This window comes from Siphateles boraxobius, unplaced genomic scaffold (genome assembly GCF_051911475.1).
Source record: "Siphateles boraxobius isolate OS27281-9 unplaced genomic scaffold, OSU_SipBor_1 65, whole genome shotgun sequence".
Lineage (NCBI taxonomy): Eukaryota > Metazoa > Chordata > Actinopteri > Cypriniformes > Leuciscidae > Siphateles > Siphateles boraxobius.
Window position 1 is genome coordinate 15,111,202 of NW_027509192.1, and position 27,492 is coordinate 15,138,693.

The 27,492-nt window shown below is 36.8% G+C and overlaps 1 protein-coding gene across 3 annotated transcripts; it reads right to left on the reverse strand.

Annotated features, from left to right (window-relative positions):
• Nucleotides 1–17,150: 17,150 nt before the first annotated feature.
• On the reverse strand, nucleotides 17,151–26,362 carry hexa (hexosaminidase A (alpha polypeptide)). Of its 3 annotated transcripts, XM_077211263.1 has the most exons (14): nucleotides 25,933–26,362; nucleotides 25,207–25,311; nucleotides 24,925–24,990; nucleotides 24,762–24,808; nucleotides 24,561–24,671; nucleotides 23,964–24,065; nucleotides 23,691–23,823; nucleotides 22,104–22,284; nucleotides 21,924–22,010; nucleotides 20,990–21,062; nucleotides 19,544–19,718; nucleotides 18,635–18,725; nucleotides 18,432–18,539; nucleotides 17,151–17,362 (listed from the first exon to the last, which is right to left on the reverse strand). In XM_077211263.1, the coding sequence occupies exons 1-14, from the start codon at nucleotides 26,192–26,194 to the stop codon at nucleotides 17,299–17,301; spliced, it is 1,605 nt and encodes a 534-aa protein (XP_077067378.1). In that variant the 5' UTR covers nucleotides 26,195–26,362; the 3' UTR covers nucleotides 17,151–17,298. The 3 variants fall into 3 exon arrangements, with proteins under 3 accessions (XP_077067378.1, XP_077067379.1, XP_077067380.1); XM_077211264.1 differs by lacking the exons at nucleotides 17,151–17,362; nucleotides 18,432–18,539 and having other exon boundaries at nucleotides 19,498–19,718; nucleotides 25,933–26,321; XM_077211265.1 differs by lacking the exons at nucleotides 17,151–17,362; nucleotides 18,432–18,539; nucleotides 18,635–18,725; nucleotides 19,544–19,718 and adding an exon at nucleotides 20,594–20,900 and having other exon boundaries at nucleotides 25,933–26,321.
• Nucleotides 26,363–27,492: the final 1,130 nt, after the last annotated feature.

A 27,492-nucleotide genomic window follows, 5' to 3' on the forward strand; every position in this document is an offset into this window, starting at 1 on the left:
TTCTAACAGACACATCAGTTCGAGCACAGTGACCCTGAACCAGCGCAATTAGTAAACTCCTTCGAGATGGAAGATTGTGCTTACACTGGACCTGAATGAATGAATATCAGCCTCAAGGTGCATGTCCTATTCATTCAGTCCACCATCCAGCCTACTTGGAGTTCAGTAAGTTCAGTATCCAAATCTAAAGCACATGGGCGAGAAGACTACCAGCACAGTGATGGCACACTGGCATGGTTTCAGCCACCATAGTATAGATGAGGGACCTGAGCGCTTTACTCTCCAAGTCCAAGCATGCCTCTTCAAGACTTTGAGAATAGAGGGCGAGGTTGAACTACGCTGTGGTTTCCATGTAACACAAAACTTCTCACTAAATTACCTCCAGAGCTATGCGCATCATTTAGAAGTAGCCTCAGCTGAAGTTTTAGTCATGTTGTCAAGACCATGAGAGCTTTGGTGGAAACAAAGCCCCGACAGACAGAGTCAGAAACAAGCTGGACTTGAGCAGAGAACCCAGATTTAAACCCAAAGAAGCCCTGCCGCAGGTGTAATGACAAAATTTGCAGGTTGTAGCCTACACAACGTCAAAGTTAAGACAGCAAATGAGGGCCCATGTCTGGTAAGTTCTATCACAAAACTACTATACTTGGACAGAAAGAGTCCTTTTGAAGGTGATTAGAGTAGTGCTGCAGAATACTGGTTAGAGTTTGGCCTACTATGCAATGCTTGATGATGGAGCACACCATCCTCCAGTCATCAGCAGCCCAAATGCTAGGACTCACAGGAAAGGCAGAGGTCTTAACCTTAAGAACCAACAGGCACGATCTTACTACACTCAAAGGTACAACAGTGTCTTTCAGAATTTCAACACCCTCTCAGCCATACAAGCTAAAAAATCCAAAAATGCATTCACAGCTGAACACTTAAGCCTTGCAGAGTGCATGTATCCTGTGGCAAGCTTACAGCAGAAATACGGCCATTTGAAAGGCCTCCCACTCCAGCCCATTCATAAGGCTCAACCGATCTGTTTTTTTTTTTTTTTAAACAAAACGATTAAATTGTACTAGGATTTTTTTTAAATTGCAGGTATATATTTGTTAAGGCAAAATGGTAAGGCATTAAGGCACTTAATCTACTTCTTCTAGTGAAGGGTTGTGGCCAAATGTGCAAAGTCTAAAGCAAAAGCTTCTGCTTCTCTCTTCTCCTGTCTGGGTTGTGTCTCATATTCCAGCTCCTCTTGTCTCACCATCATTTCTTTTTTATTTCTTCTCTTCTCAACTCTCTTCACACTTCTTCCATTTGTTGCAGTGTTATGTCACTCATACACTGCAAAAACTCCCTTGATGCCAAATTGGAAGTTTTGTTTTTGCAACTCTCTGTAGAACGGTCACAAAAATAAGCAGCACAATTCAGGTATAAATTGTGAGATTGGTCTCTTGAGTACACATACAGTATGTCCAACTGTAAGGTTTGTTTAATTTATTTAGCAGGTCAATTACACTCCAAAATACCTGGTCTAGTCCTTTGTGGAATGTGATGTGATCTCCCTCTGATTGCTGTTACGTCTTGAGGACCGTTGTGTCTCTCTGTAGTAAACATATATTTATGCATGGTTATTTACTGACAAGAAACATACAAATATTCAATACTTCTTTGGTGCAATCTGTATATTTTAGCATACCAGTTGTAGATATTAGCAGTGGAGGTGTAGACGGTCCCTGCTCGACTTCAGACTCCAAGATATCACTCTGAGATGACAATTTGTAGCACACAAAACATAAACATGAATATTTATCTCTTTTTCATGTACATATAAACATTAAGTAGATAGGGCAATGTATATATGAATAATAACTGTTTACTATTGTAAATCGATAATAAGATTAGTTGACAAAGACTTTTTATGATAGATTATTAATGATTTTATTGATTAGTTGTTGCTGCCCTATAGAGCTTTGGTCATCTCAATTGACACCCAGGAATCAACTCTAGGATTGAAATTGCACTGTCAATTGTATACATTCGGTTACAAACTCCACCACGTAAAGCCAGAACAATGTACTCTGTGTCATATCTATAGATTATTGCCAACTCAGTCTGATCCCCATGGCTTTATCCTTCTATTCACCACACGGTCTAAATTGTTTCTCCAGAGACTGTGGGATAAGCAGTGGGAATGGGTTGACCCTAATTTGGCTGAGGGTCTCCTGAAATCCTGGAATAACTGGGAAAAAGAACTCTCTAACCTGGCCACCATTACCCTGCCTCGTTGTCTTGTGAAAACAAATTAAGCTTAATGAAATTACATGGTTGCCAAAATTACTAGACAATACTGTTTTGTGTGTGAATAAAGAATGTTTGGCTATGGATGGTAGCTCATAATAATATACACATATATACAGTAATACACCATAACTTTGCTAGAAGGTAGATTTCCTGGAACAGGATTCGGCAGCCCTGGTTTAGGCAATAAGAGACTCATGGCCGTACAATTTTTTGTGAATCTAGTCAAATTTAAAAATATATATGTCTTTGTTCAAAATGAATTAAGTGAAAATTGAAATGTATTTGTTTTATCCTATATAATCATCATTCTTCTTTAGGCTAATGATTGTTGGGAACTGTCCTGTCCTGGCATGGATAAATTTCGAATCCTGTAGTTTCAAAATATTTGTTGGGATAAGGATAGCAGAGATTCAGGAACTGACTGGATGTACATGGACCCGCAAAGCAACCCAGCTGATGACCTTACCCGAGGTAGAATGCTATCAGTACCCAACATCCTGGAATGGCCCGTTACTCCTCTTATACAAACTACTTTAGATAAAACAGAACACGAAAGCGATTTTTCTGTGGCAGAAACTACTGCCCCTAACATTCCTGACCCTGCTAACAATACTTACTTGAATGATCTCCTAGAAACAACAGTTCAAATCCATAAAACCACTTGAACAACCATTGGCAATGGATTACCAGGATCCCAGAAATGCTCCTCTTCCGGATATCACAAATTGACAGTTTCCCTGAGGACTATAGACTGCTCAAAGCTAAAAAGCAAAGCAACCCAGCACAATATTATGAGTCTTACCAGGTCATCCGAGTTGATGGTCGTCCTAATCGTGCCGAAGGATTGGAGCCATCAGATATCCACCCTATAATGCTAGATCCTCATCACACAGTAAAATGACTATGATCACAAGCCTTTCCATCCTGGACCAGAGAGAGTACTTTTGGGTACTAAGAGAGGATCATTACAAGGTAGCCAATACAAAGATGGCAAATCTGCCACCAGCCAGACTGAGACTCAGGAAACCACCTTTATAGAACTGGCATTGACTGTTTTGTACCATTTCAAATCAAACTTGGCAGAGCTGTGAGAAGAAAAGAGATATTCTTTAAGTACCTTACTACAAGTGTTCACCTCGACCTGCTTGCCAATGGCCCTGAGGAAGTTTGTAGCCCGTCGTGATAGGCCTTGTAAATTATTCTTGGACACAAACTTTCATGCTGGGGAAAGAGAAATTCTAGAGGCCTTTGCGTCCCTCAGCCCTCAACTGCAACAGCATCTAGCCAAGCAGAAAATATCTTTCCACTTCAACCCACCAAATGCACACAATGAGGGATTCGCTCTGTAAAAATACCCTTTGTATCGCCATCGGCTCACAGACAGTAACTGAGGAGGTGCTCCTGACTGTACCTATTGAAGTGGAAGGGAACCTGAATAGTAAACCTCTGGGGTACACATCTTCCAGTGTAGCTGACTTCAACCGGGTTATGCCCAATTACCTGCTCATGGGGTAACCTAATAGTTCATTCCCACCGGTTGTATATCCAGCTACAGAGCTCATGTGTGGCGGAAATAGAGGCAAAGCCAAGTGCTAACCAATCAGTTTTGATCAATCTTCATTCGCCACTACTTAACAACGCTCCAAGCTTGTCACAAATGGCATAAAGATGCGAGTGACATTTCCCCGGGAACTATTGCCATGCACAATAATGATGTGTGAAAAAAAAATATTAAACCAGCAACACTGCACAGGACAAGTGGTTTGGAAAATGGAAAACAAAACAAAGAATCCATGGCCCATGCATAGGACAAGCAGTAAAATTAGATAAAATGAAATCTACGGTTTGGAAAAAGGATGACAAATGTATGATTACACAAAAACATGCAAAAGAATGTCAGGGATTCTTTTTCTTTTTGCTGTTCACCTGCTGATCTAGAATTGTAGTGTTGTGTTTTGTTGGTTTGCTTGTATTTGTTTCCAGACAGTGTGTTCAGCATGGGAGAATGAGAGCTGAAAACAGGGGTGTCAAAACATGTGAGTGCAAGTTTCCAGAACTAAAGCTCAGCGCATGACACATTCCTGTTGATGTCATGTGTGAGTGACACACCTGAGCGTGTGCTTCACAGCAGCTCAAAGCGACGCCGATCACAGCAGCTCAGCATTAGATGTGTTTATGTAACTAGCAGGTGGTAATAACGCATAATGTTCCTAGTGGATTTTTAGGACAAGGCTTGCTTAGATGAGCAGAGCAGAGATTACCATAAAACAAAGAGATTAGATTGGCCTAAAAATAGAAGGAATATTATACAGTATGATTGATAAGGTTTACAGGTAACCCTTTAAGTTAAACTTTGGTTCATTTCAGGTCAAGGCTATTTACTAGAATGCTGGTTAAGCATGTTTGATGTTCAAATGGTATTTCATAATCATCTTTAGTGCTCAAGTTATGCATCTTTTATACAACCCATATGATGGTTCATTTCAAAATATGCACAAAAAGATGGTCAAAAATAGTTTGTTCATTAAAAATGTATAAATGTATATTTCAATAAATTGTATACAATAAATATAATTTTATTTAATAAAATAACTATATTTTATATAATATAAATTATATTTCCTCACGTTTGCCTATTCTGTATACTTTTATATATCTCGTAAAATATTTTAAATATAAATAAATATAAATATATTTATGCTGTCCAAAATAAAAATTTGCATTCATCCTTAAGAAATGATCATTACAACATATATTATTTATATATATATATATATATATATATATATATATATATATATATATATATACATACAGTATATTGCTGTATGGGAAACAGATTGAATTTGCTATAACTTAAAATATAAAATTATAAACATAACTAATACAAAATAATATATAAATAACTACTAATAAGATACTAAGATAAACTTGTGAAATAACTCAATTAAAAAGATCAATTAAGCTACAACTGTAAGATAGATATCAGTCAATATAAAACTACCGACATTTAATTGCATTTGTTAAAATGCATAATAAAATAAAAGCGATTTGGAAAAAGAATAAAAGATAAAATAATACAATAAGATAGTCCATTATATTAGCAAATGTTTATGATTACACAAAAAAAGACAGGGATTCCTTTTCATTTTGCTTTTTCACCTGCAGATCTAGAAGTGTTTGCCTGCACTCACTTTTATTGTTTTGTTGGTTTGCTTTTATTTGTTTCCAGAATGATAACTTAAAGCTATAACTATAAATTAGATATCAGATAATATGCAACTATACTGACATTAAACACTGATATTCAGATTACATCAAAAACATTTAGCTGTGAACATCCCTTAAGCAATAAAAGACTTACACTGATCACAATGGCATTTCATAGGCACAGGTTTAGTGTAGCAGAGCAGTCATGGGCCACAGTTAAGGTGTTTAGAGTCTGATCTGTGCAGTGCTGACAGTGTAACTCAGCAGGTGTTACATAACCGTATGCTGAAGTCTCTCGCTGTGTACGACCAGACCGTGAACGCCACAGATTACTAAAGGCTCCCTATACGTCAGGGGAAAGCTGTTGATGTAAGACGCTCCACGCACAGGATAACATAACACCCCTGCTTATTAACACTTCTATCCACTGTCAAATCGAATTAATTAGTCTGTAATATAATGGAAATAACTGCATCGACAATAAGTGAATAAAATGTCTTTTGAACTTTATATGGTAGGATATATACCCTACCATATAAAGTGTGTGTGTGTGTGTGTGTGTGTGTGTGCGTGCGTGCGTGCGTGCGTGCGTGCGTGTGTGTGTGTGTGTGTGTGTGAATAAATAGGCAAATAAAACATTTTCCAAATTGTAACTTTACCATAAAATAGTAATGTTAGTATAAAACAAGAAGTAAAAAACTGTAAAGTAAAACCCCCTACATCCACTGTAAAAAAAATGGTATTGATGTTAATTTCGATGGAGATCTACTTAAATTAGCCTGCCATACATGTTAAAAATGCACATACTTTTGCTGTAAATATTTGTAAAAACCAGTAAAAAAAAATGTTAAGGTAAATTTATTTATATAATACTGTACATTTTACAGGGCATTATGCATTAAAATGAAATTGAAATGAAAAAAAAATGAAATTATGTTTAAAAAATACAATTCAACTTATAATTTATCAAGGTTCATTGCCAGAATTCATGAAATATCATTCACATCACACTTTATTTTAAAAACATTTTTTTGTTAAATGTGTGTTATCAGTTATGTGCACTGGCGTTTTTGTCATATGATGGTTTGTGAGTGTAGCACTGAGGAGAAAGGTGCAGGATTTTTTTTTTTTTGGATAAAATTGCCTTCTTATTAAATATGCACACATTTGTAAATTATATATATACACTGTAAAAGCGATCAGTTGTTTTAAAGTAATAATTTTAAGGCAACAGGTAGTCTAAATAACTTCATGCGTAATTGGAAAAAAAAATTAAGCTAGGCTGCGTGTTAGGCTGTCAACTTGACAATTCCACAGAACTTTTTTTTTTCAGTAACACGTGAAGTTATTTAGTTAATTTTAAGGCAACGGGGTTCCTAACTTTAAGTTAAGTCAACTCATCACTTTTTACTAGTGATTCAGGGGTCTCTACCTTGTTAAGCATGAAATTGCCTTTCAAAAATGCCAACCAATGCTAATGTAGAATCATAAAAAATATATAGTAATAATAATAACACAATTTTATTTAGCTTATTCTTTATATGTCTATGTATTTTGAAAATTAGTTAAAGTTAAAAAGAACTTTAAAAAGTTACAGCTAAACAAAATGATCACTTGGAGTATGTCTAATGAAGATGAAGAGTAAAGTTCTGTCAGTTTCTCCTATGAGAGAACAGGCTTCTGGACGGTTCTGGAGGCAGAACGCAGGGGCGTGTGTGTGTGTGTTTGTGTGTGTGTGTGTGTGAGTGTCACACTCTCAGCGCTCGTCCGCCTCAAGCACGGCCTGACCTAGATCTCTGACAGTAAACAGATGCCGTAGCGCTGCTGCCATCAGCAGAATACATCGCTGGGCGGATCACTGTCAGATTAACCCTGAGGAGAAACGAGCATCACTCATCACTGCTGCAGGACAGGAGGACGAGCAGCTCAATGACTGACGGCTGACCCGCAGACGCCACGTGTCACACACATGTATCTGCCACGAGCGGAAGGAATGCACGGTGAAGCATTAAATCAACAAAAAGGGCCCTAATACAGCCGACGCAATGCAACGCCAAGCGCGACGCGAGTGTTTTTTGCTAGTTTCAGCCTGACGAAGTTATCATTTTCAAATCCTGCACCACGTTGTGTAAATAGCAAATGCATTTGCGCCCATATGTGCGCCCATGGGCGTGCTAGGGTGGCCATACGTCCGGATTTTGGCCGGACAGTCCGGATTTTAAGCCCCCTGTCCGGCGTCCGGCACAGCCTCAAGCCGGACACTCATTTTTGAGTTTCGCTGAATTGTTTAGAAAAAATTTAACCTATAAAAATCCTGCATATTGATAGCGGCTCCCTGATGCCCGTAAATTAACTGTTAGTTCAAGTCTCCAGGAATCTAGAGCCGCGCATGCGAGACAGAACATACTGTATGTGCTCCAAACTGTGTAGTGTGCGGCAGAGAGCGAGAGACCTTGCGTGCCCTCAGCACCCAACTAATATTGATGATAATGTCCTTACAGATGATGAGAGGGGTTGTGGATGCAGTGGAGAGATCGCTGGAGCTGAATGGAGAGATCGCTGGAGCTGGTGGAGAGATCGCTGGAGTTGGTGGAGAGGAGAATAGGAATGAGGTAGGTTGTTAGAAGATTGTTGGAAGAAGGAAGACGATGGAGATGACACAGGTGTGTAGATTAATTCGCTGAACTTCGAGAATCAGGTAGGAGAGATTGGGGATGAGTCTTTACTCTAGAAACGAGACCAGACAATGTGACTGTGGGTGACAAGTGATTTTGTGCTGACTGTGATGAAGATCTGATGACGTGCAGGTGCAGGTGATTAGTACTCAGGTGACAGCGATCTCTGTGATTGTGTGGTGGTGGAGCTTGGCTGATCTCTTCCTCTCCGTTTGCCCATTCGTCTGAGGATGGTAAAACCAAGAAGTTAGAAGAATGCCTTCCAAACCTGAGAGATGAACTGTGGGCCTCGATCCGACACAATATCCTCAGGGATTCCATAATATCGAAAAACACATTGTTGAAGAGTAGTTCAGCAGTACCCTCTACCTAAAGGTAGACCCTTAATTGGAATCAGACGGCAGGCTTTGGAGAAACGATCAACAATTAGAAGGTGCATGTGTTTCCTTCTAAGGGAGGTAGGTCAGAAGCAAAGTCTACTCCTAGGTGTGACCAGGGAGGTCGGGGAATGGGCAACGGAAGGAGCTTGCTGGATGGAAGATGGTGTAGGCTCTTGGAGATAGCACAGTCTGGACATCCTTGGAAAAACCTTCTCACATCCCTAGCCATGTTGGGCCACCAGAAGCGATCTTGTAGCAGTGAGAGGGTACAGTTGGCCCCAGGATGGCCAGTGCCCACGGAAGAATGTGCCGAGTACGTTAGAATTTAGTTTTTTGATCGGGGAACGTAAATGTGACCGGGTGGACACCCCGGCGGAGATCCGACGATCGTAATTTATGTCGTAATTTATCTCCGCCAGGGGAGGGTTTCTTGGAAAAGAAGGCGCATGGATGGAGACAGGCTGGATTCCCCTGCTGTTGAGAGAGCACCGCTCCTACCCCTGTAGTGGAGGCGTCCACCTCGACGATGAATGGCTTGTTGGGATCTGGATGGATGAGGAGCGGTGCTCTTGTGAAGGAATCTTTGAGGCTCTGGAAAGCTTGGTTTGCTGCTGGTGTCCAAGACAGAGACTTGGGCTTCTTTTGGAGTAGGTTGGTTAATGGTGACTTGATAGAACTGTAATTGTGGATGAACCGGCGGTAGAAATTGGAAAACCCTAGGAAACGTTGGAGCTCTTTGATGGTGGTAGGTATGGGCCAGTTCCGAACTGCATTTACCTTCCCCTCGTCCATCTGGATGCCGATGCCTGGATGCAGACTCAGGGAGTAGATCAGAATATCATCTATGTAGACAATAACAGAGCGATGGTGGAATTCCCGGAGCACCTTGTGCATTTACCAGACCATATGGCATGACCAAATATTCATAGTGACCGGTGAGTGTCACGAAGGCTGTCTTCCATTCGTCCCCTTCGCGTATCCGGATGAGGTTATACGCGCTACTGGTGAACACGGCTGAACCACGAAGTTGTTACAAGGCAAGGCAAGGCAAGTTTATTTATATAGCACATTTCATGCACAATGGTAATTCAAAGTGCTTTTCATAGAAGAAATTTAAATAATCAAAATAAATCAGAATAATTAAAACAGTTTACAAAAAAAAAAAATACAGCACACAATGGTAATTCAAAATGCTGTACATAGAATAATCAAAAGAAAATTAAAACAGGGCTGCTCGTTACAGGGCTGCTGGGACGAGAGGAAATGGGTACTGGAACTTGACGGTGATGTTATTGAGTGCTCTGTAATCAATTCAGGGCCGCAAACCTCCGTCCTTCTTAGCCACAAAGAAAAAACTTGAAGCAGCTGGGGAAGTGGAAGGGCTGATGTAGCTCTGTTGGAGCGCTTCTACAATGTAGTCCTCCAAGATCTGATGACGTGCAGGTGCAGGTGATTAGTACTCAGGTGACAGCGATCTCTGGGATTGTGTGGTGGTGGAGCTTGGCTGATCTCTTCCTCTCCGTTTGCCCATTCGTCTGAGGATGGTAACCTGAAGATAGACTGATGGTCACACCAAAGAAGTTAGAAGAATGCATTCCAATCTGAGAGATGAACTGTGGGCCTCGATCCAATAACTGCAGGTGATTAGTACTCCGGTGACAGCGATCTCTGAGATTGTGTGGTGGTGGAGCCTGGCTGACCTCTGACAAAGTGCACTTGTGCCGTGCACTTTAAACCATGCGCTTAGATCCTTAAAATAGGACCCATGATGTCATATTTAGAGAAGTTTAGAACTTTGTACTAAGTTTGCGTGAAAATCTGTTCTGAGGGTAAATAAATTGCCTAGATATGTGAATGACTGAACAAATTAAATTTATGGTCCGGAATCCTGGTAATGTATTGTAAGAAATACTGATTAATTAATTAATATAAGCACATTTTAAAATAGTGATGTATTATCATAGTTTAATATATGTTCATGTAGGCTACCATGATACTCATAAAAGGTTAAAGAATTGTATGAGACTGACATTGTTTATGTCCAAAAAAGTTTTTTTATTATAGATAAAATGTAGAAATATGTAAATAAATACATATGTAAACAAATATATTATATTAATTATATTATATTATATATTATTAAATTGGAAGCTTGTTCCCGCCGTGGGTTAAAAACAACAACTTTTTTCCCTCACAATTTTAATTTTTTCCTCTCAAAATTGCGAATTTTTATCCAAAATTGGAATTGTCCAAAAAAAAAGAGTCAGAATTGCGAGAGAACAAGTCACAATTTCAATTTTTTAAAAATTTATTCTGTGGTGGAGTTATGGCTAAGGTGGCCATTTCCATAACACCAAAGGACACATATATTTTGGCGATCGGTTTTGTTGACGGTGGGGGGGCGGGTGTTGCTGCTGAGGGCACGCAAGGTCTCTCGCTCTATGCCGCGCGCTGCACGGTTTGGAGCACATACAGTATGTTCTGTCTTGCATGCGCGGCTCTAGATTCCAGGAGATAGGAACTAATACTAAAAACGGGTATCAGGGAGCCACTATCAGTATGCAGGATATTTATAGGTTTTTTTTTTTTAAACAATTCAGTGCAACTCCAAAAAGGAGGACAAATGAGTGTCCAGCTTGAGACTGCACCGGACAGGGGGCTTAAAATCCGGACTGTCCGGCCAAAATCCAGACGTATGGCCACCCTAGTTATGGCCCGGCTCTGAGGCCACAACAAATAGAGGAAACCACGCTTAAGGGATTACCGAAAAAATATGTTTATTAACAAAAGTAATTTAATTTAACGAATATACAAATCATTTTTAAAGTTTAACCAATGTGGCTGGCAAAACATAATGCCAGGTACAAGCAGTCAAGCCCACAACAATCAGGAAGGGGCGGGTTTTATGCAATCTGGAGACACTGGCCAGCTGCCTCTGATCTGCCTGATGGCCTCAGCTCCACTCCACCAGGAAGTTCACCCTGCAACAAAACACAGACAGACACACACACACAAACACCCTGGCAGAGGCCCTGGGGCTGTCACAGGTGGGAACAAGCTTCCATAAATATAATATATAAAGATTGTGTAAATCAATTGACTAAATGGTGTACAAATATTGTAAAATACTGTAGAAAATAAATTTTTTTACGTTATTTTATATATATATATTGATGATTTTTGTTTAATGAATGAAACAAAATTATTATTTATGCATTGTAGTGTTGATAAATTATAGTTGTATTTGCTTTCTATTAATCATAAGTGTAGGATAGGGGATATAAGTGAGGAGGACAGGAGCCAGAAACAAGCACCTGCGCAGCAGAAATCGCTGCGTGTTTTCCGCAGGTGAAGTGTTTGTCCTTGAATGCGTATTGACAGAAGTTCACATCTCCGTGCATCACATAAGGCGCTTTGTGTATAATCTCTTTGAATGTCAGCTCTTGTCAAAGAGTGAGGGTAACTTTTACAGTGTGCAAGAACATGTGCCTGAAACAAGCCGGCGACTTATAGTCTAGACAGGAATCTATATTTACTTAGCTTCTATAGGTGTCATTATTTTTTGATTATGATTTCACTATACAGTAAAATGTATTATGGTAATAGCACTTTTAGTTTTTTTTTTTACTTTTTACACACCTCACAAAAACATGGCATGATCACATTTCAACAAAACAAAACAAGAAAAAAAATATATAATTTTTTATATATTTCTATAATATTGTTAGGTACAATGTACTTACTGTGTTCATCTTGTACTAGAAAAACTGTGTCATTATACATAAAGCATAGATATTACAGCTCATAGTAACACCTGTCCTCATAAATAGCTGTATTTACATGCAGGTATTACATTGTAAGTACAATGTCAAAACATGTATGAACACAATAAGGGCATTGTATCAAGTAATTATTTAAATGTTAATACACAGTAGTGAAAGAGACCTAATATAAAGTTGGTCAAAACAAACAAAACACACACAAACACACAATACAAAACAAACACAGAGCAAAATACAAAACAAAAACACAAAACAAAACAATTAATAAATAAATAAATAATTTATAAACAAAACACAATTAAAAAACAAAATACAATCAAAAACCCAAACAAAACAACATAAAACCAAAACACAAACATTAAAATTAAAATTATAGCAATCAAACCAATTTCCCCCAAATACTCATATATGCATGTGTTATTTACAGTATGCATTTATTTATTTATTTATTTTTGTAACTCCCATTAATCTCAATGATGATTCTAATTAGATTATCATAAGTAATAAATATTGTTTTTACTGCAGTGCAGTATTTAAAATGACAGTAATTTATAATTCTGACGTTTTGTATAGTATTTGCAATTTCAATATTATTTTTTATCACAAAGTGATTGTTTTTTTGGCATTACAGTAATGAAAATCGGGGAGGATAATTTCAATTCAAATAATGAAACAAAGCAAAAACAATCTGAATAGGATTCATTTTAAATTTTCATTTAGTACAATGTCCTATTGACTGAAACCTGGAGCTGCCTCGTTGCCTCCTGTAGGAACTTTTCTCAGTTCACTGTATCTTTCTGTCTTAAATCAGAGATAAAGAAAATGCCTCGAAAAACTGCACACGGATCACTGAGCAAAGTAAATTAGACAGAGACTGAGATAATCACTTCAGGATACGGATGCGAGTTTTCAAGAAAACAAACAAGGTGAACACATAACCCAACACCAGCCCCCCCCCCCACCACCACCCCCATGCTCATTTGTTGTAGCTATTTGTCTAATGACTGAGTTTTATTCATATAAAACAATGACATCTAACACTTTTTAAATCATTTATGTAACCTACACATAATTTTAGAGCTTCTTCTACTGTGAGTGAAACAATGCAGCTGTCCTTTATACAATGGCTTATGTATACAGTTGCCAATAATAGGCTCTAATCGTGAAATAAAAACTAATAAGCTCTAAAATCTAATTAGGGCCATTTATCATATTCAGAAAAAGCCCTAATGCCCCTTTCATGGTGGAAGGAAGCCAGCAATTTATAAATCTATGACTCATCGTGATTAATCTTTGTGTCCGGGATAAAACGCATTCATGGACGCGAGCGAGTGGCCATATGCTGTAATGCTGAACTCGTGTTATTGAGGTACTGAGGAAAAATTGGCACAAAACAACACGCCATGTTTTAGCGCTAATTAACTAATAAGATTATTAACTAGATTTCCGAATCGCCATCAACCGACAGAGAAATTGCAAGTCGCTTGCCAAGTGAGGAGAATTTGGCGGGAAATCTCTTCAGCTGCGCACAATCTATAAGCTGCTAGTTTTTTGTTCACAATACATATTTGATATGCGATATCTAACTTTGTTAGATGATCTGTTATCATCCCTAGAACAATATGTGCAAGATATGCTTAATATGAGTCGTTTTCGCTGTATAAACACAGTAAGAGTAGCTATCCTTCCCATTTTTGAGTCATACCAGGTTATCATTGTCTACACATCCAAAGGTCATATAGGGGTCAGTCTACCAACCTTCACACTGGATATGTGGATGAAGGGGAACAGAAAAGGGCAGGTGGGAATGGGGCGGCACCGTTGCCTTCTGGGATTAGCCAGTCCGTGCCATCTGCTAGCGGCAGCATAATCCCGTCAATGAGAAAATCAATTGTCTAAGTAAATATCAAAGGCATGTAAGCTCATTTTGGCAAGTAACTTAAACATTAGGAGGACTTAAGTTAAAAGACTAGTGCTGAGCAAGGGGTAGGGAGGCTTATTCATTAGGTGCAATTCGCTGCTGAATCGTCAAAAAAGGATCAAGCTGCAATTAACAGAGACAACAACAAAAATTAAGACTCACAGTAATAAAAAAAAAGTGTTTGATAAATGTTGAGGCGTTTGTTCTTATACAAACAAGAAAAACTAAATCTCTTGTTACATGATAAAAATATATTTAAATTAAATATAAAATTAAATGTTTTCTTATATTACTATATACTGTATGTATATGTGTGTGTGTGTGTGTGTGTGTGTGTGTGTGTGTGTGTGTGTGTGTGTGTGTGTGTGTGTGTGTGTGTGTGTGTGTGTGTGTGTGTGTGTGTGTGTGTGTGTGTAAGTTTATCATTATTAAATACTTAATTTTGATACTATATGTTACTCTCTTCTGCTAGATAGGCTGGAAAATTGGATGGGTGTTTCTTGACAGTATTCAGTTGGTTTCGTCTTACTTAAGGAATCGTGCCCAGTTTGTAAGCTTGGGTAATTACAAATCTGACACCGTGCCTGTTCGACAGGGAGTTCCTCAGGGTTCAGTGTTGGGTCCAATTTTATTTAACATTTACATGCTTCCACTTGGGCAGATCATAAGGAAATATGGTCTTGGGTATCACTGCTACGCAGATGATACGCAGATTTACATCACCACTAGTCCTGACGTTCATTGCTCATTAATAGCTTTGCGTAGTTGTCTAGCCGAGATCAGTTTATGGATGCAGACTAACTTCCTGAAACTGAACGGCTCCAAAACTGAATTGATGCAGATTGGTACAGTGGCGGCTACCCGTAAGGCAGAGCAGATTAGTTTGATTGTTGAATCCAGCATGGTAATTCCAACTTCACAGATGCGGAATCTTGGTGTCATTTTTGATCCACAGCTAACATTTGAAGCACATATAAAAACATCTTTACCATCTGAGAAACATTGTTCGATTTAGGGCTTTTCTCTCTTTTGCCGACACAGAAAGGCTTATACATGCCTTTATTACATCTAGGTTAGATTATTGTAATGCCTTGTTCTCTGGCTAAAACTTTGAGCAGGCTATAGTATATTCAAAATTCTGCCGCCCGTGTGCTCACTCGTACTTCTCCTCGTGAAAACATTACAACGGTGCTTTCAGTTGCACTGGCTTCCTAAGCGTGAGAATTGATTAAAAAATCCCTATACTAACATACAAGGCACTACATACGACTGCACCAGAGTACCTTTGTGATCTCATCAGCCCTTATACTCTACCACGTTCTCTCCGTTCTTCTAATTCTCTCTTACTACATCATCCTTCATGTAAGCTTAAGACCATTGGGGGAAAGAGCCTTTTCATACAAAGCCCCCAAGCTATGGAATGTGATTCCTCCTACCATCAGAAATGCACCAACACTGGGACACTTTATAAAAGCTGATTAAGACACATTTATTTAAGGCTGTTTTTCTTTAATTGTTGTATTGCCCTTGTTGTTTCTGTTTACTTTACTGTAGCGCTTTGGGTTTAAGAAAAGCGCATTACAAATAAAATGTATTATTATTATTATTTATTTATTTTGTAATTAGTGGAAAAACTTTTATTTAAAATAGTTTTAGACCCTAAAATTCACAATAATTAAAAGCAATTTGTTTATAAAGAGTTTTCCAGACATTGTTGTTATTGTTAACCTAAACTGACACTATTGAAAATAGTTTTTGTTAACTGAAATAAACTTTTTAAAATAACATAACATAGCATAACATAACATAGTGATTGCATAAATATATTGAAATATTGATGCAAAATATTGTAGAATAAAAGTTAAACTGCAATTAACAGAGAAAATTAATTAAGATAAATACATAGGTTGTCTTTAAACAAACTAGAATTTAAATATTTTAATTATATATATATATATGTATATAATTAGATGTAATTTTCATAAATATATGTGTGTGTGTGTGTGTGTGTGTGTGAGAGAGAGAGAGACAGAATATTTTAACTAATATTTATATAACTATCATTACTAAATATTTAAGACAATTTTAGACCCTAAAATTCACAATAATAAAAAAAATTATATATAGGTAGGTAGATGCTAAAAGAATGTTCCAGACAGTGATGTTATTGTTAACTAAAACTTAAACTATTAAAAATCATTTAACTGAAATAAATCTGAAAAAAAAAAATGTTAGACAAAATACTTAAATTTAGAATTGTTGCCTGTCAACTAATTGAAATAAAATAAGTTGAAGTTGAACTAATATACTAAGCTTACGAAAAATAAAGTAAATCTAAGTTTAAGCTAAATATAAATAAAAAAGGTAAATGAAAATATTAATAAATACATAAAACAAAAAAAGGCATTGGTTCCAGGTGCTTTCTGCACCTCCTATAACAACAGCGGTGTGTCGCCTCGGTGTCCTTCTTCAGCTCCTGTTTAAACCCCATCAGAGTTAAGTTAATAGGATCTGCTGCCGTGAGGATGGAGAGACGGGATTGGTGTCGTAGTGCCAGGCGATTTCATTAAATGTGTAGCTACTTTACATCAGCCATTTACCTGATCGGGGAGACAGGGGTGATTTAAACCTGTGGGGAAGTTGAGCCACCCTTTGTTTCTTAACAACTATCAAAAAAATAAAATAAAAGTCAATAACAAAAATAACCTTGGTTAAATAAATGAACTAACTGAGTTTTATAATTTTACATCTGCACTATTACAAGGTTATGATATCATACAGTTATTCATTTAATACCAACATTTATACAAGTGCAACTTTAGTTTCCAAATACTTTTTGGGGCCATTGTATTTAAGGATAAATACATTATCAGGAAGAAGATTAACTTGCAAATCATTTTTGCAGAGGTCTTTATTAATAAAATTTACATTTTCTTTAGGAAAAGTCAGTTTACGTGATCATAAAAAAATATTGTGCAAATTCAGAAGCAATAATCCAGTGCACAAACGAATCCCTCTTCAGTTTTAGTGGCTCATCTGTGAGTTTACAGCCCGTTATACTCATGCTTACAGTGGCCAACAAACAGAGGCTCCGCCTGAATCCCCCGCCTGCAGAAACACACACACCAACACCAGTCAATCATTTCTATCATTTAAAACTCAATTTCCTCAATGAAAATCTTAAATAATACGCTTTAACCCTGTAAAGCCTGACATAGGAAATGTTTTAAATGTAACAGTTTATTCCACCTTTAGACAACACATTTAAAATAAAATTCAAAATAAAAGTTTCATATGTGTTTTAGTTGAGTTATGCTTTCATGGATCATATAGTATGATAAAGTGAGAATATGGAGCTCGTGTTTGAGGAGGAAAGAAACGTCAATTTTACTCAGAGGCACAAACTGAGCGAAAATATGCAATTCAGGTGAAATTTCTGATGTTTATATGGCCAAAATGTAAAATGAAATTCTGATAGCTTATAATCAATGAGATCTTTATAACAGTATAATAGACGACTTGCATAAAATGCATATATATATATAAATATATACATATATGCATTTTATGTAAGTCGTCTTTTATACTGTTATGAAGATCTCAAGATCTTATATTATATCAGTTGTCACTCTATATTTCCAAATACTGTCTTAGTAAGATGATATTTAAATGCTTAGTTTTATGATCAAAGCTATATGGATTTTATAGTGGCGAGGAAACATAATGCAATGCAATATGAATGATCGAGAGATGACCAAATAAACGTTCATCAAAAGCCTGATGTATCATATTTGATACTCACATTTTAACATGGTTTTTCTAAAAAAAATTACGGATAATCAAGTAAACAGAAGTTGCTTTAGTCCAGTCTTCAAATATTACTAACAGCATAAAAGTTCAAAATCAAGATTTGACAGCAAAAAAACGCGTGAACCACAACCTGAAGGCGGATACTAGTAGAATTATACTAAAAGGTATTTTACTTACTAAAAAAGCATAAACTATCAGACGACAGATTATTCAGCAAAGTTTGATCATGTTGATAATTTAGAAGCATTTGTGTATCAATAAACAGTAGGTTTTATAGGCTTAATAATAATAATAGAAATATGAAATAATGAATTCTGTATGTGTACAGTGTGACTAATAGAGGTTGATGAAGAATATATTTCAATACCTTAGAAGTTCACAGCGAAACTCTTCCAGGCGAGGGAAGGCCAGATCTGCGTTTAAAGTTTTTTCTTCATCGCTCCACAACCTCTCAGCTGCAGCACAGGCTCTCGGCCTTCACAAACACAATCACAAAGATATAGAAAATCTAAGATTTTGCAACAATCATAATCATATAATTAATGATCTTGTCAGGGTATTTTTTCATACCACAGACGTGGGCTCAGATTTGTGGCGTCGACATATTCACCCCACATGGCGACCTCTCCACCAATCACCAACTTCTTTTGCTCTTCTGTCCCTAAATCATGGGGAAAAAAAATCACAAATTTAATCAAATACTCAATTAAAAATAAAGTTTTTTTTATTGGCATCAATGGTTCATGAAGAACATTTGGAATGTTTCCATTCCACAAAAGGTTCTTTATAGTGAAAAAAAGGGTTATTTGGATTTTTAAAATGTTCTTCACACTAAGACAATAATGGTTAATTTTTAATGTTCACTTAAAAGTTTTTTGTGAAGCCAAAAATGGTTATTCTATGGCATTGCTGTGAAGAAACAATTGTACAACTTAAAAACTCAAAAAGCTATAACTTAAAACTCAAAAACTTAAAAAAATAAATAAAAGCTAATTATAAATGCTGTCTTGGCAGCTAACTGAAAATAAGAAAAAATAAAGTTTAAGCTAAAGCGCTAAAGATACAACAACAACAAAAAAAGTTATATTTTAAATTAATAAATAAATAAAAACATTTGCTCTTCTGTCCCTTAAAAATAGAAGAATATATACTAATTTAACCAGATACACACTGAAAATACACCAACACTGCACTACAAACAACAACAACAAAGCAAACAAAATGGTTAATTTCATTAAAAGTTAAAGATAATAGTTGATTCATCATTCATTAGAATAGTTCAGTGTCATTAATTAGAGCTAACTTGCTAATTATGTATACTGAATTTACTGAATTAACTTAACCACCAGCCCATAAATTAGAATCAACTGTATCTGAACCAGGAAACGGCATCCGGTTCTTATTAATCGCCCGTTTGCTTTTCTATTCCATACTAAATATTTAAATATTGACCCCAGCCTAAAATGCTGCTCCACACACCGGAGAAATTCTGGGGCTGCACTGCGTAGGAAACACGCCAGTCCTGGCCGTAGCTGATGTGGTTGATGTACCAGGGGGCAGAGAGCAGAACTCTGTGCCCAGCATTGGTCATCTTGCTCAGTTCAGTCTGGTAACCTGTACCCTTCCAGATCTCCAGAACCGTGTCCTGTGGAATCTGAGACAGTGCACAGACAGGAAACACTGGGTCACACGCATTGCACTCTTCACGCTTTATCGGACTCTTTGGATTGATCAATAACCTCTGCTTGATCAATTTGCATGAATGCAACATTTTTGGACTTTTATCACTATTACTGAGCGTGTTGTGAAGTGAGGTCAGGAAATGATGGGGTGAAGAGGTGGAAAAGAGATTTTAAAACTGTCGCAAGCTAGACTCAAAATCAAAAAGCCCAAAAAAGCAACAGAACTCAGCATCTTAACCACTAATCCACAGGTCTGAAATAAATCAAAAGTTATTTTTATGCATAAATCCAACATTTTGGGGCTTTTACCACTTTTATGGAGTGTATTGTGAGATGAGGACAGGAATTGATGGGGTGAAGAGGTAACAACGAGATTTTAAAAATGTCGCAAGCTAGACAAACTCAAAAAGTCCAAAAAAGCACCAGAGCTCACAATTCTGACAAACAAAAAAACGTTGCGTTTCATTTTGCTTTATATATTCTGGGAGGCTGGTCTTGTTTTACATGTACACAGACATGTTTCACCTCAAAAGTCGACTCCTGATTGACACCTTCTGGTAAGACAGTGCATTAGAACGATTGTGACAACCTGGTTTTCATGCAGGATTCTGAGCAAGAGGGCAGCGTGGGGAACATGTAATGCTACATTCTTATGTTTCTCTAAAATAGTTATTTACTAAGTATTAGATGCAATTCCAATTGAAAAGGGGTCCAGTGTTGTTACTTTTAAATAAAACTACACTATTAACATGTATTTAAAGTTAATTTAAATGAAAGCTGAATCTAAAAATATTAATACAAACTATAATAGTGTATAAATAATAATAAAATAACGGATAAAGTCATGCTTATTCATGTTTGTTTGATTCTCACACAGAACACACTGGACTGAATTCAGATGTTAGGAAAATGATCACTGCACTGAGACACAGCACTGCAATCTCTTGTACTTGTTAGTGTTTTGCACTCATATTCTGACCCCTAAAGGCTAGAGGCCGGATGATGTAGTAGCGGGCCCAGCTGTGAGTGGGTATCGGCAGGTCAAGGTAGAAAGGAGCCGCCAGGATGACCTTTAACCCTGCTTTAGTCACCCGGCGCATCTCGCACAGGTAACATCCCTGCTTCCAAACCTCCACCACGTACTTCGATCTGGGCTGGGAGAGAAGTGTCTCGTTCCAGTTAAACCACACGCACTGCTTTGTGAGGTTTGAAAGCAACCAGTGTAGAGCAGATTTCTACTCACTCGCTCATGGTAGTCAAACACGTCCTGCCAGACAATGGAGGTTTTGTTGAGAGCGGCAGTCATGTTCATTATACTGAAGAAGAACATAAAGAGAGACATAAAGACACAAAGAAAAACCATAGACACTGCGTTCACGAATGCTCTATTTCTTATGTTTATGCAGTAAATCTGTAAAATAAACAGTTTGTTCATAATTTGATCACAAAAAATGTATATACTAAACATTAAAACAGAATGGATTTAATGCAGAGTCACAAGTGTGCTTATATCCGGGGGTTTTTAATGGTTTCAAACACGGCTTAACACATTTTAGAAATTTAATTTTAGAATCTGGGATTAAACTTGTTAAAATTAAACTTGAAATATGAATTAAATTATTTAATGTTTTAAATATATATGTATAATTATTTATTAAAGGATCAGTTGAAGGAAAAGCAGCCAACAAGTGATGCTGTTATTCTAAAACGTGAAACATATCATATTTTAGGTTCATTAAGATTTTTTAATACATATATATTCAGCAAGGATGCATATGGACAGTAGATATGGACAGTAAACATGTATAATTTCATAAAATTTATCAAAGATTTCCGGGGGGGACAATGCATTATGGTTTCCAGCACAACTGTTTTCAACAGCAAATCATCATATTAGAAAGATTTCTGAAGGATCATTTGGCACTGAAGACTGGAGTAATGAGGCTAAAAAATGTGCTTTACCATAACAGAAATAAATGACAGTTTAGCATATATTCAAATTGAAACAGTCATTTAAAATTGTAATAACATTTCACAATATTACTGTTTTTATGGTAATTTGTTGTGCATGAGAGACAAAAAAAACTTTTACATTTAAAAATCTTACCGACCCCAAACTTTGAACGATAGCGTATGTAGTTTTTTAAAATTTGAAACACTCTCACAATTCTACTAACCTCTCCATATAAAATGATTCCAGTTTGGTAAAATCCTTCCCAAAGCCCATCTTTCCCATGAACTTTCGCACATTGGGATTGGACTGCCTTTTTGAGAGAATAACTTTGTTAAAATCTTCACATAAAAAAATACCACCTTTTTGCTAATGCAGGCAACCAAAACATGTCAGAAGTGCTTACCAGCAGGCAAAACTGACCTCATCCCCTCCTAAGTGAACATATGAGTCAGGAAAGACATATTTCACCTCTTTCAAGAGGCGTTCCATGAACTTATAAGTGGTGTCCACTGTTGGGTCAACGGGTCCAAATGAACCAGAGGGTACATCTCCCTTGTAACAAGGTGTCAAGAGGTCTGGCTGTCCTGATAATAAAGGACAAGAATTGTTATCCGTTGTAGGGTTTTCAAATGATACCAGTTGGTGTTTTTAAAAAAAGAAAGTTGACTGAACCAGCATTTCTGCAGTACCGGTAGTACAAAAACCGGGCATATTACAGTAGGTTCTCAGTGATAGGTTCTATTTACAGCATGTTTTTACAAGCGTTGAGCATTGTAGCCAACGAAAATCATTTCTGTTGAGGGCATGAACGCCATGGCCTATCAGAGGTGCTAGTCAGTAAGTCAGTCAGAATCTGCTTAAACCCGCTCTTCTCTTGGTTTCTGTTTATTATCCATTCACAATCTGAATGCAAGTTTAGTTTTTCATGCCGCTCAGTACGCTGCAAAGTTTATGGATTGACAACCGTATTTAAATTCGCAATTGAATCAGAAACTGCGATGACTGACTGTGATACGTTTTTTGCTCTGGTAGCGAAATTTGTACCGGATATTGGTACCGAATTCTGAAATTTTGGTACTGTGACAACCCTAATTATTTAAATTATTATTTATAATATCTGTTTTTTTATTCTTCTGGGAGATGTGTGCACAGTTAGTCATAACGCATTTACAAGTAATGTGAGCTGTGTAATCAGATTACTTTTTTTAAGTAACTAGTAAAGTAACGCATTACTTGAGAGAAATCATGAGTAAGTGCCGAGGAAACATTATGTCATTGTAATTTCTAGACTAAATGCGAGCAGGATTTACTCATCTCACTTGCACAAAAACAGATTCGGTATTCCTCAAAATTATTAAAACAGCTAAATGGAAACTCAGAAAAATTTTACGCAAACCTGCAATAATGAAATATTCTACATAACACAAATACCCTACTTTATGTATTTAATCTCACTTTATAAACCAATGTCTTTGCTGCTGACCCTTGATGATACAATTTCTACTATACGAATATCACATTTGTGTTTAATTTCTACTCCTTCATCTTATTCTTCTGCAATCCAGAATGGCAGCACAGCTGAAATGTTTGTTTAAGATGCGCCCTCTACTGTGCAGGTGTGATTTTGCAGTTATTATTGAGTTCACTTTTGGTGTGAAAGCGAGGTTATTAACATTTGCCAAAAAATAGCACTTTTTTATTATTAAAAAACAAATGGGCTAAGCAAGCCCACCCCAGATGAGAAAAAGTAACCCAACACATAACTTTCCATAAAAAGTAACTAAGTAGCAGCATTAGTTACTTTTTAGAGAGTAACACAATATTGTAAGACATTACTTTTAAAAGTAACTTTCCCCAACACTGAATGTGTGTGTGTGTGTGTGTGTGTGTGTGTGTGTGTGTGTGTGTGTGTGTGTGTGTGTGTGTGTGTGTGTGTGTGTGTGTGTGTGTGTGTGTGTGTGTGTGTGTGTGTGTGTGTGTGTGTGTGTACCTTTCCCCCATGACTGAGTGTGTCCAGGCGAGTCAAACTCAGGTACGACTCTAATGCCTCTCATTCTCGCATGTTCAATCACTCTCATCACATCTGACTGCGTGTAGATATGAGTGAACGGATGAAAAGCTCCCTAGATGAAAAAGATATGTCAGTGTTGTTATTGGCAACTAAAACTCTTTTAAAATATCACTTGTTAATTAAAATATAGGCTAAAATAAAATAAAGTTAGATGAAAAGCTCAAACTTAAACAAAAATTACAGCCCGTTTACCTTACTACTGAGGTCAGGAAAGGTGCGGCTCTGATACGGAAAAGAAGGATCATCCACGATGTGCCAGTGAAAGACGTTGAATTTACTGTAAGCCATAGCATCCTAAGGAAAATTAAAATTGAATTGATTTATTTCACAGTACTTAAAACATTTATTCAGCAAGGAATTAAATTGATCAAAGCAACAGTAAAGACATTTATCATGTTACAAAAGTGTATATTTAAATAAATGCTGTCTTTTCATCATAATTTAAAAAGAAAAATCTTGAGCAGCAAATCATCATATTAGATTTATTTTTGAAGGATCATGTGACACTGAAGACTGGAGTAATGATGCTGAAAATTTAGCTTTGATCACAGGAATAAATTAGATTTTAAAATATATTAAAATAGATGAAATTGTAATACTACTTTATATTATTACTGGATTTCTGATCAAATAAATCATGCAGCCTTTGATAGCATAAGAGACTTCTTTCAAATACATTTAAAAAAATCTTACCGACCCCAAACCTTTGAATGCTAGTGTATAATAATAAAAACATATATATATATATTTTTTTTTAAATACAATTTATAATGAATAGCAAATACATACCAGGGTCTTCAAAATAGCATGGAGGGGTAAATAATGTCTTGAAGTGTCCAGTAAAAGTCCTCTAAATGCAAAACGTGGGAAGTCTACAATCTCTGTCTTGTTGAGAAAATACTGCATGGAAAAGTCGATTAAAAGAACATTATTTAACATGTTAATATACTGCGACAATCACATGACTGAATACCATCACACAAAACTTACAGAGCCATAATCATCCTGGTACACAAGCTGACTGAAGGACTCCAGACCTGATTTTCAGGTTTCATAAGTTCATAAAAAGACAAATACTTAGTTAGAGCTGTCAAGAAAAGAATTATGCACAAACGGAAAAAACAATAAGCATAAAATGCAAGATGAGTCACACCTCTCAGAGAACCCCATACAGTCACTGATCTCAAAACGGCCTGGCCATCAGAAACACTCAGGTTATCTGTAACAACAAAACATGTTAAGAATGTCATTAGAAAGTCTTAGCATATTACATATGCTTTATGCTATGGCACAAACATATTCTTTTTTTTGAATCTGGACAATGTAATTACACCTTCTAATATAGCAGACTTTCTCACAAATGATCAGAGTAAATAAAGGGTCAAAGGTCAGCAGAGGTTTCATCTCAAAGATCACATGATCAGAAAACACTCACAGCTCTCATCTGAATCTTCATCAGGGTAGCCGTCACATCCTCTGCTTTTGACACTCACCGACAACACAAAGGGTTTTGACTCCCGCCAGTAACGAAGCCCGTTTTCTGCTCAAATAAACATCAACATATTAACACACATTATCTAGTATTGCAAAATTGTTTCATTTGTATATGAAGAGCTATTTAGACGCACACAAGCTGTCTGAACCCAGTTAAAAAGTGTTACTTTAAAGGGGTGGTACAATGACCTTTACACAAGATGTAAAATACAGTAAGTCTCTGATGTCCCCAGAGTGTGTATGTGAAGTTTTAGCTTAAAATACCCCACAGATGTTTTTATATAGCATGTTAAAATTGTCACTTTTTGTGGGTGAGCTAAAGACTGCAGAACAGGAAAAACATGTTTAGTAGCTACACATAAAATTTCCTTTTAAAACGTGCTAAATAATTTGTATGATTTGTATAATTTGTATACAAAATTAAATGCCATAGGGGTTTATTTGAAAGAATTAAAAGAGCAATTTCATCTCTGTCCTTTTACTGATTAACTGGTTGATGTAGGGTTTTAGAAAGTAATAAGTAATGCAATACTTAAGAGAGAGTAATTAGTACCTTCATTTTATGTCATTAGTAGCGAGCAGTTGCTTTTTTTAGAGTAACTTAACCAACACTGATACTACTCTACGGAAGTACCTTTGTTTCATTCATTTTCAGGCATAAACCCACCTGGCCCTTTTGTAAAGTCAGGGAATATGATGGAGAAGTATCTTTTGAAAGCAGCATCCAGGACGGAGCATCCAGTCTGAGCTGCCGAGTCCTTTCCGTAAGTGAAGGAGAAGAGCTGCGGACTCAGACTGTATCTGTCCGGGGACTGTTGGATCTGTTGCGGCAGCGGCCAGACTCCGCACACCGGCTCCACAGTGCGACTCACAACCACCAGCAAGAGCCAGACCCACAGACGGGGAGAGTGCGTGCCGGGGTGAGCCATGCTGCTGTCGCTTCAGTCGTGTTACAGTGTCCGACTGCAGGTGTGTGTCGCTCTACGCGAGAAATGCGCTGAAACTGTCAAAACACGAGTCATGTGACAGATAGATAGTGTTTTTGTTAAGGTGACCTGAGCTGATCTGCGGCGATTCTCATTGGCTCAGCTCGAGTCACATGGTCTATTTCCGGGATAATACATATAAAGGAAAAGAGGAAACAAGACAAGAAAACAACAACAGAGAGAGGTTACATATCTATGTTGTTGAATAAGCATAAATAGATACTTTTTTATATGAAAATGTTAAAGCGGGATGATAAAAAAGACGACAACAAAACGATTATAAAGTATTACCAACAGAAACTCTGAATTGTGAAGAATATTAAGAAAGAATTGTGAATAATTGTTTTAAAACTTTTTTCGTTGGATTATTCGTTGATCTCTTGATTTTTTAGTAATTGTATGATATTGGTAGACTATTTTTGTTAATTTGTTTTTTTATATTGATTGTTTCTCCACATGCACTAATTACTTGTTTTGCGCAATATCTCATTATATATTAGCCGTTATATTATATCATATTATATTATTGGCACAATATTTGTATTACATTTTCCCTGTCACCGTTTTTATCGTTTGTGCTGATATCAGAGGTGGAAAGTCCAGGGGTCAGAAAGTAAAAGTAAACGTAAAAGTCGGGATAAAGCCTCTAGATGGCGTCAGTAGACAGTCAAACAAACTCTTAAATTCTACACTCACACATACAGTACATAACAAAAGTAAGGTATTTTAAACGGACAGGACTAATGGGATCACGTAAAATTAAAGGCATTTATTATAGGAAAATGTCATCTGATTAAAGTAACGCATACCACTGTCATAGTGCCTGCACTTTCCAATGAAAACATGAGAACTAGGGTGACCACCATCAAACAAACCAACTGTGGGACGATTTTAAGTTTGTGTGGGACATGTTACTAAAACATAACCTGAAACTGTTATATAATGTTTATCTCACTTAATAAAAACATTTGTATTCTGCCTTTCAGCTCATAAAAATTCTTTGTTATTTAGTCCCTTTCAGAAAACACTGTTACATCAACATGTTAGACCTGTTTCAATTCTTGGTTGTCTGTCAAAGATAATTGAAAGGATCATTTTTGAACAGATTGATAATTACTTAAAATCACAAAACCTACTTTATGAGTTCCAGTCTGGTTTTCGTAAATCTCATTCTACGGATTCCTGTTTACTGTTTTTAACTGACTATATAAAAAAGAAGGTAGATAATGGAAACTTCTGTG

Coding starts and splice junctions, on each gene's coding strand:
- hexa (XM_077211263.1), bottom strand. CDS start 26,194: ATGGCTCACCCCGGCACGCACTCTCCCCGTCTGTGGGTCTGGCTCTTG. Junction 24,809..24,924: donor TGTATGGGGTTCTCTGAGAG/GTGTGACTCATC, acceptor CCTGAAAATCAG/GTCTGGAGTCCTTCAGTCAG. Junction 18,540..18,634: donor AATCTGAGCCCACGTCTGTG/GTATGAAAAAAT, acceptor GTGTTTGTGAAG/GCCGAGAGCCTGTGCTGCAG.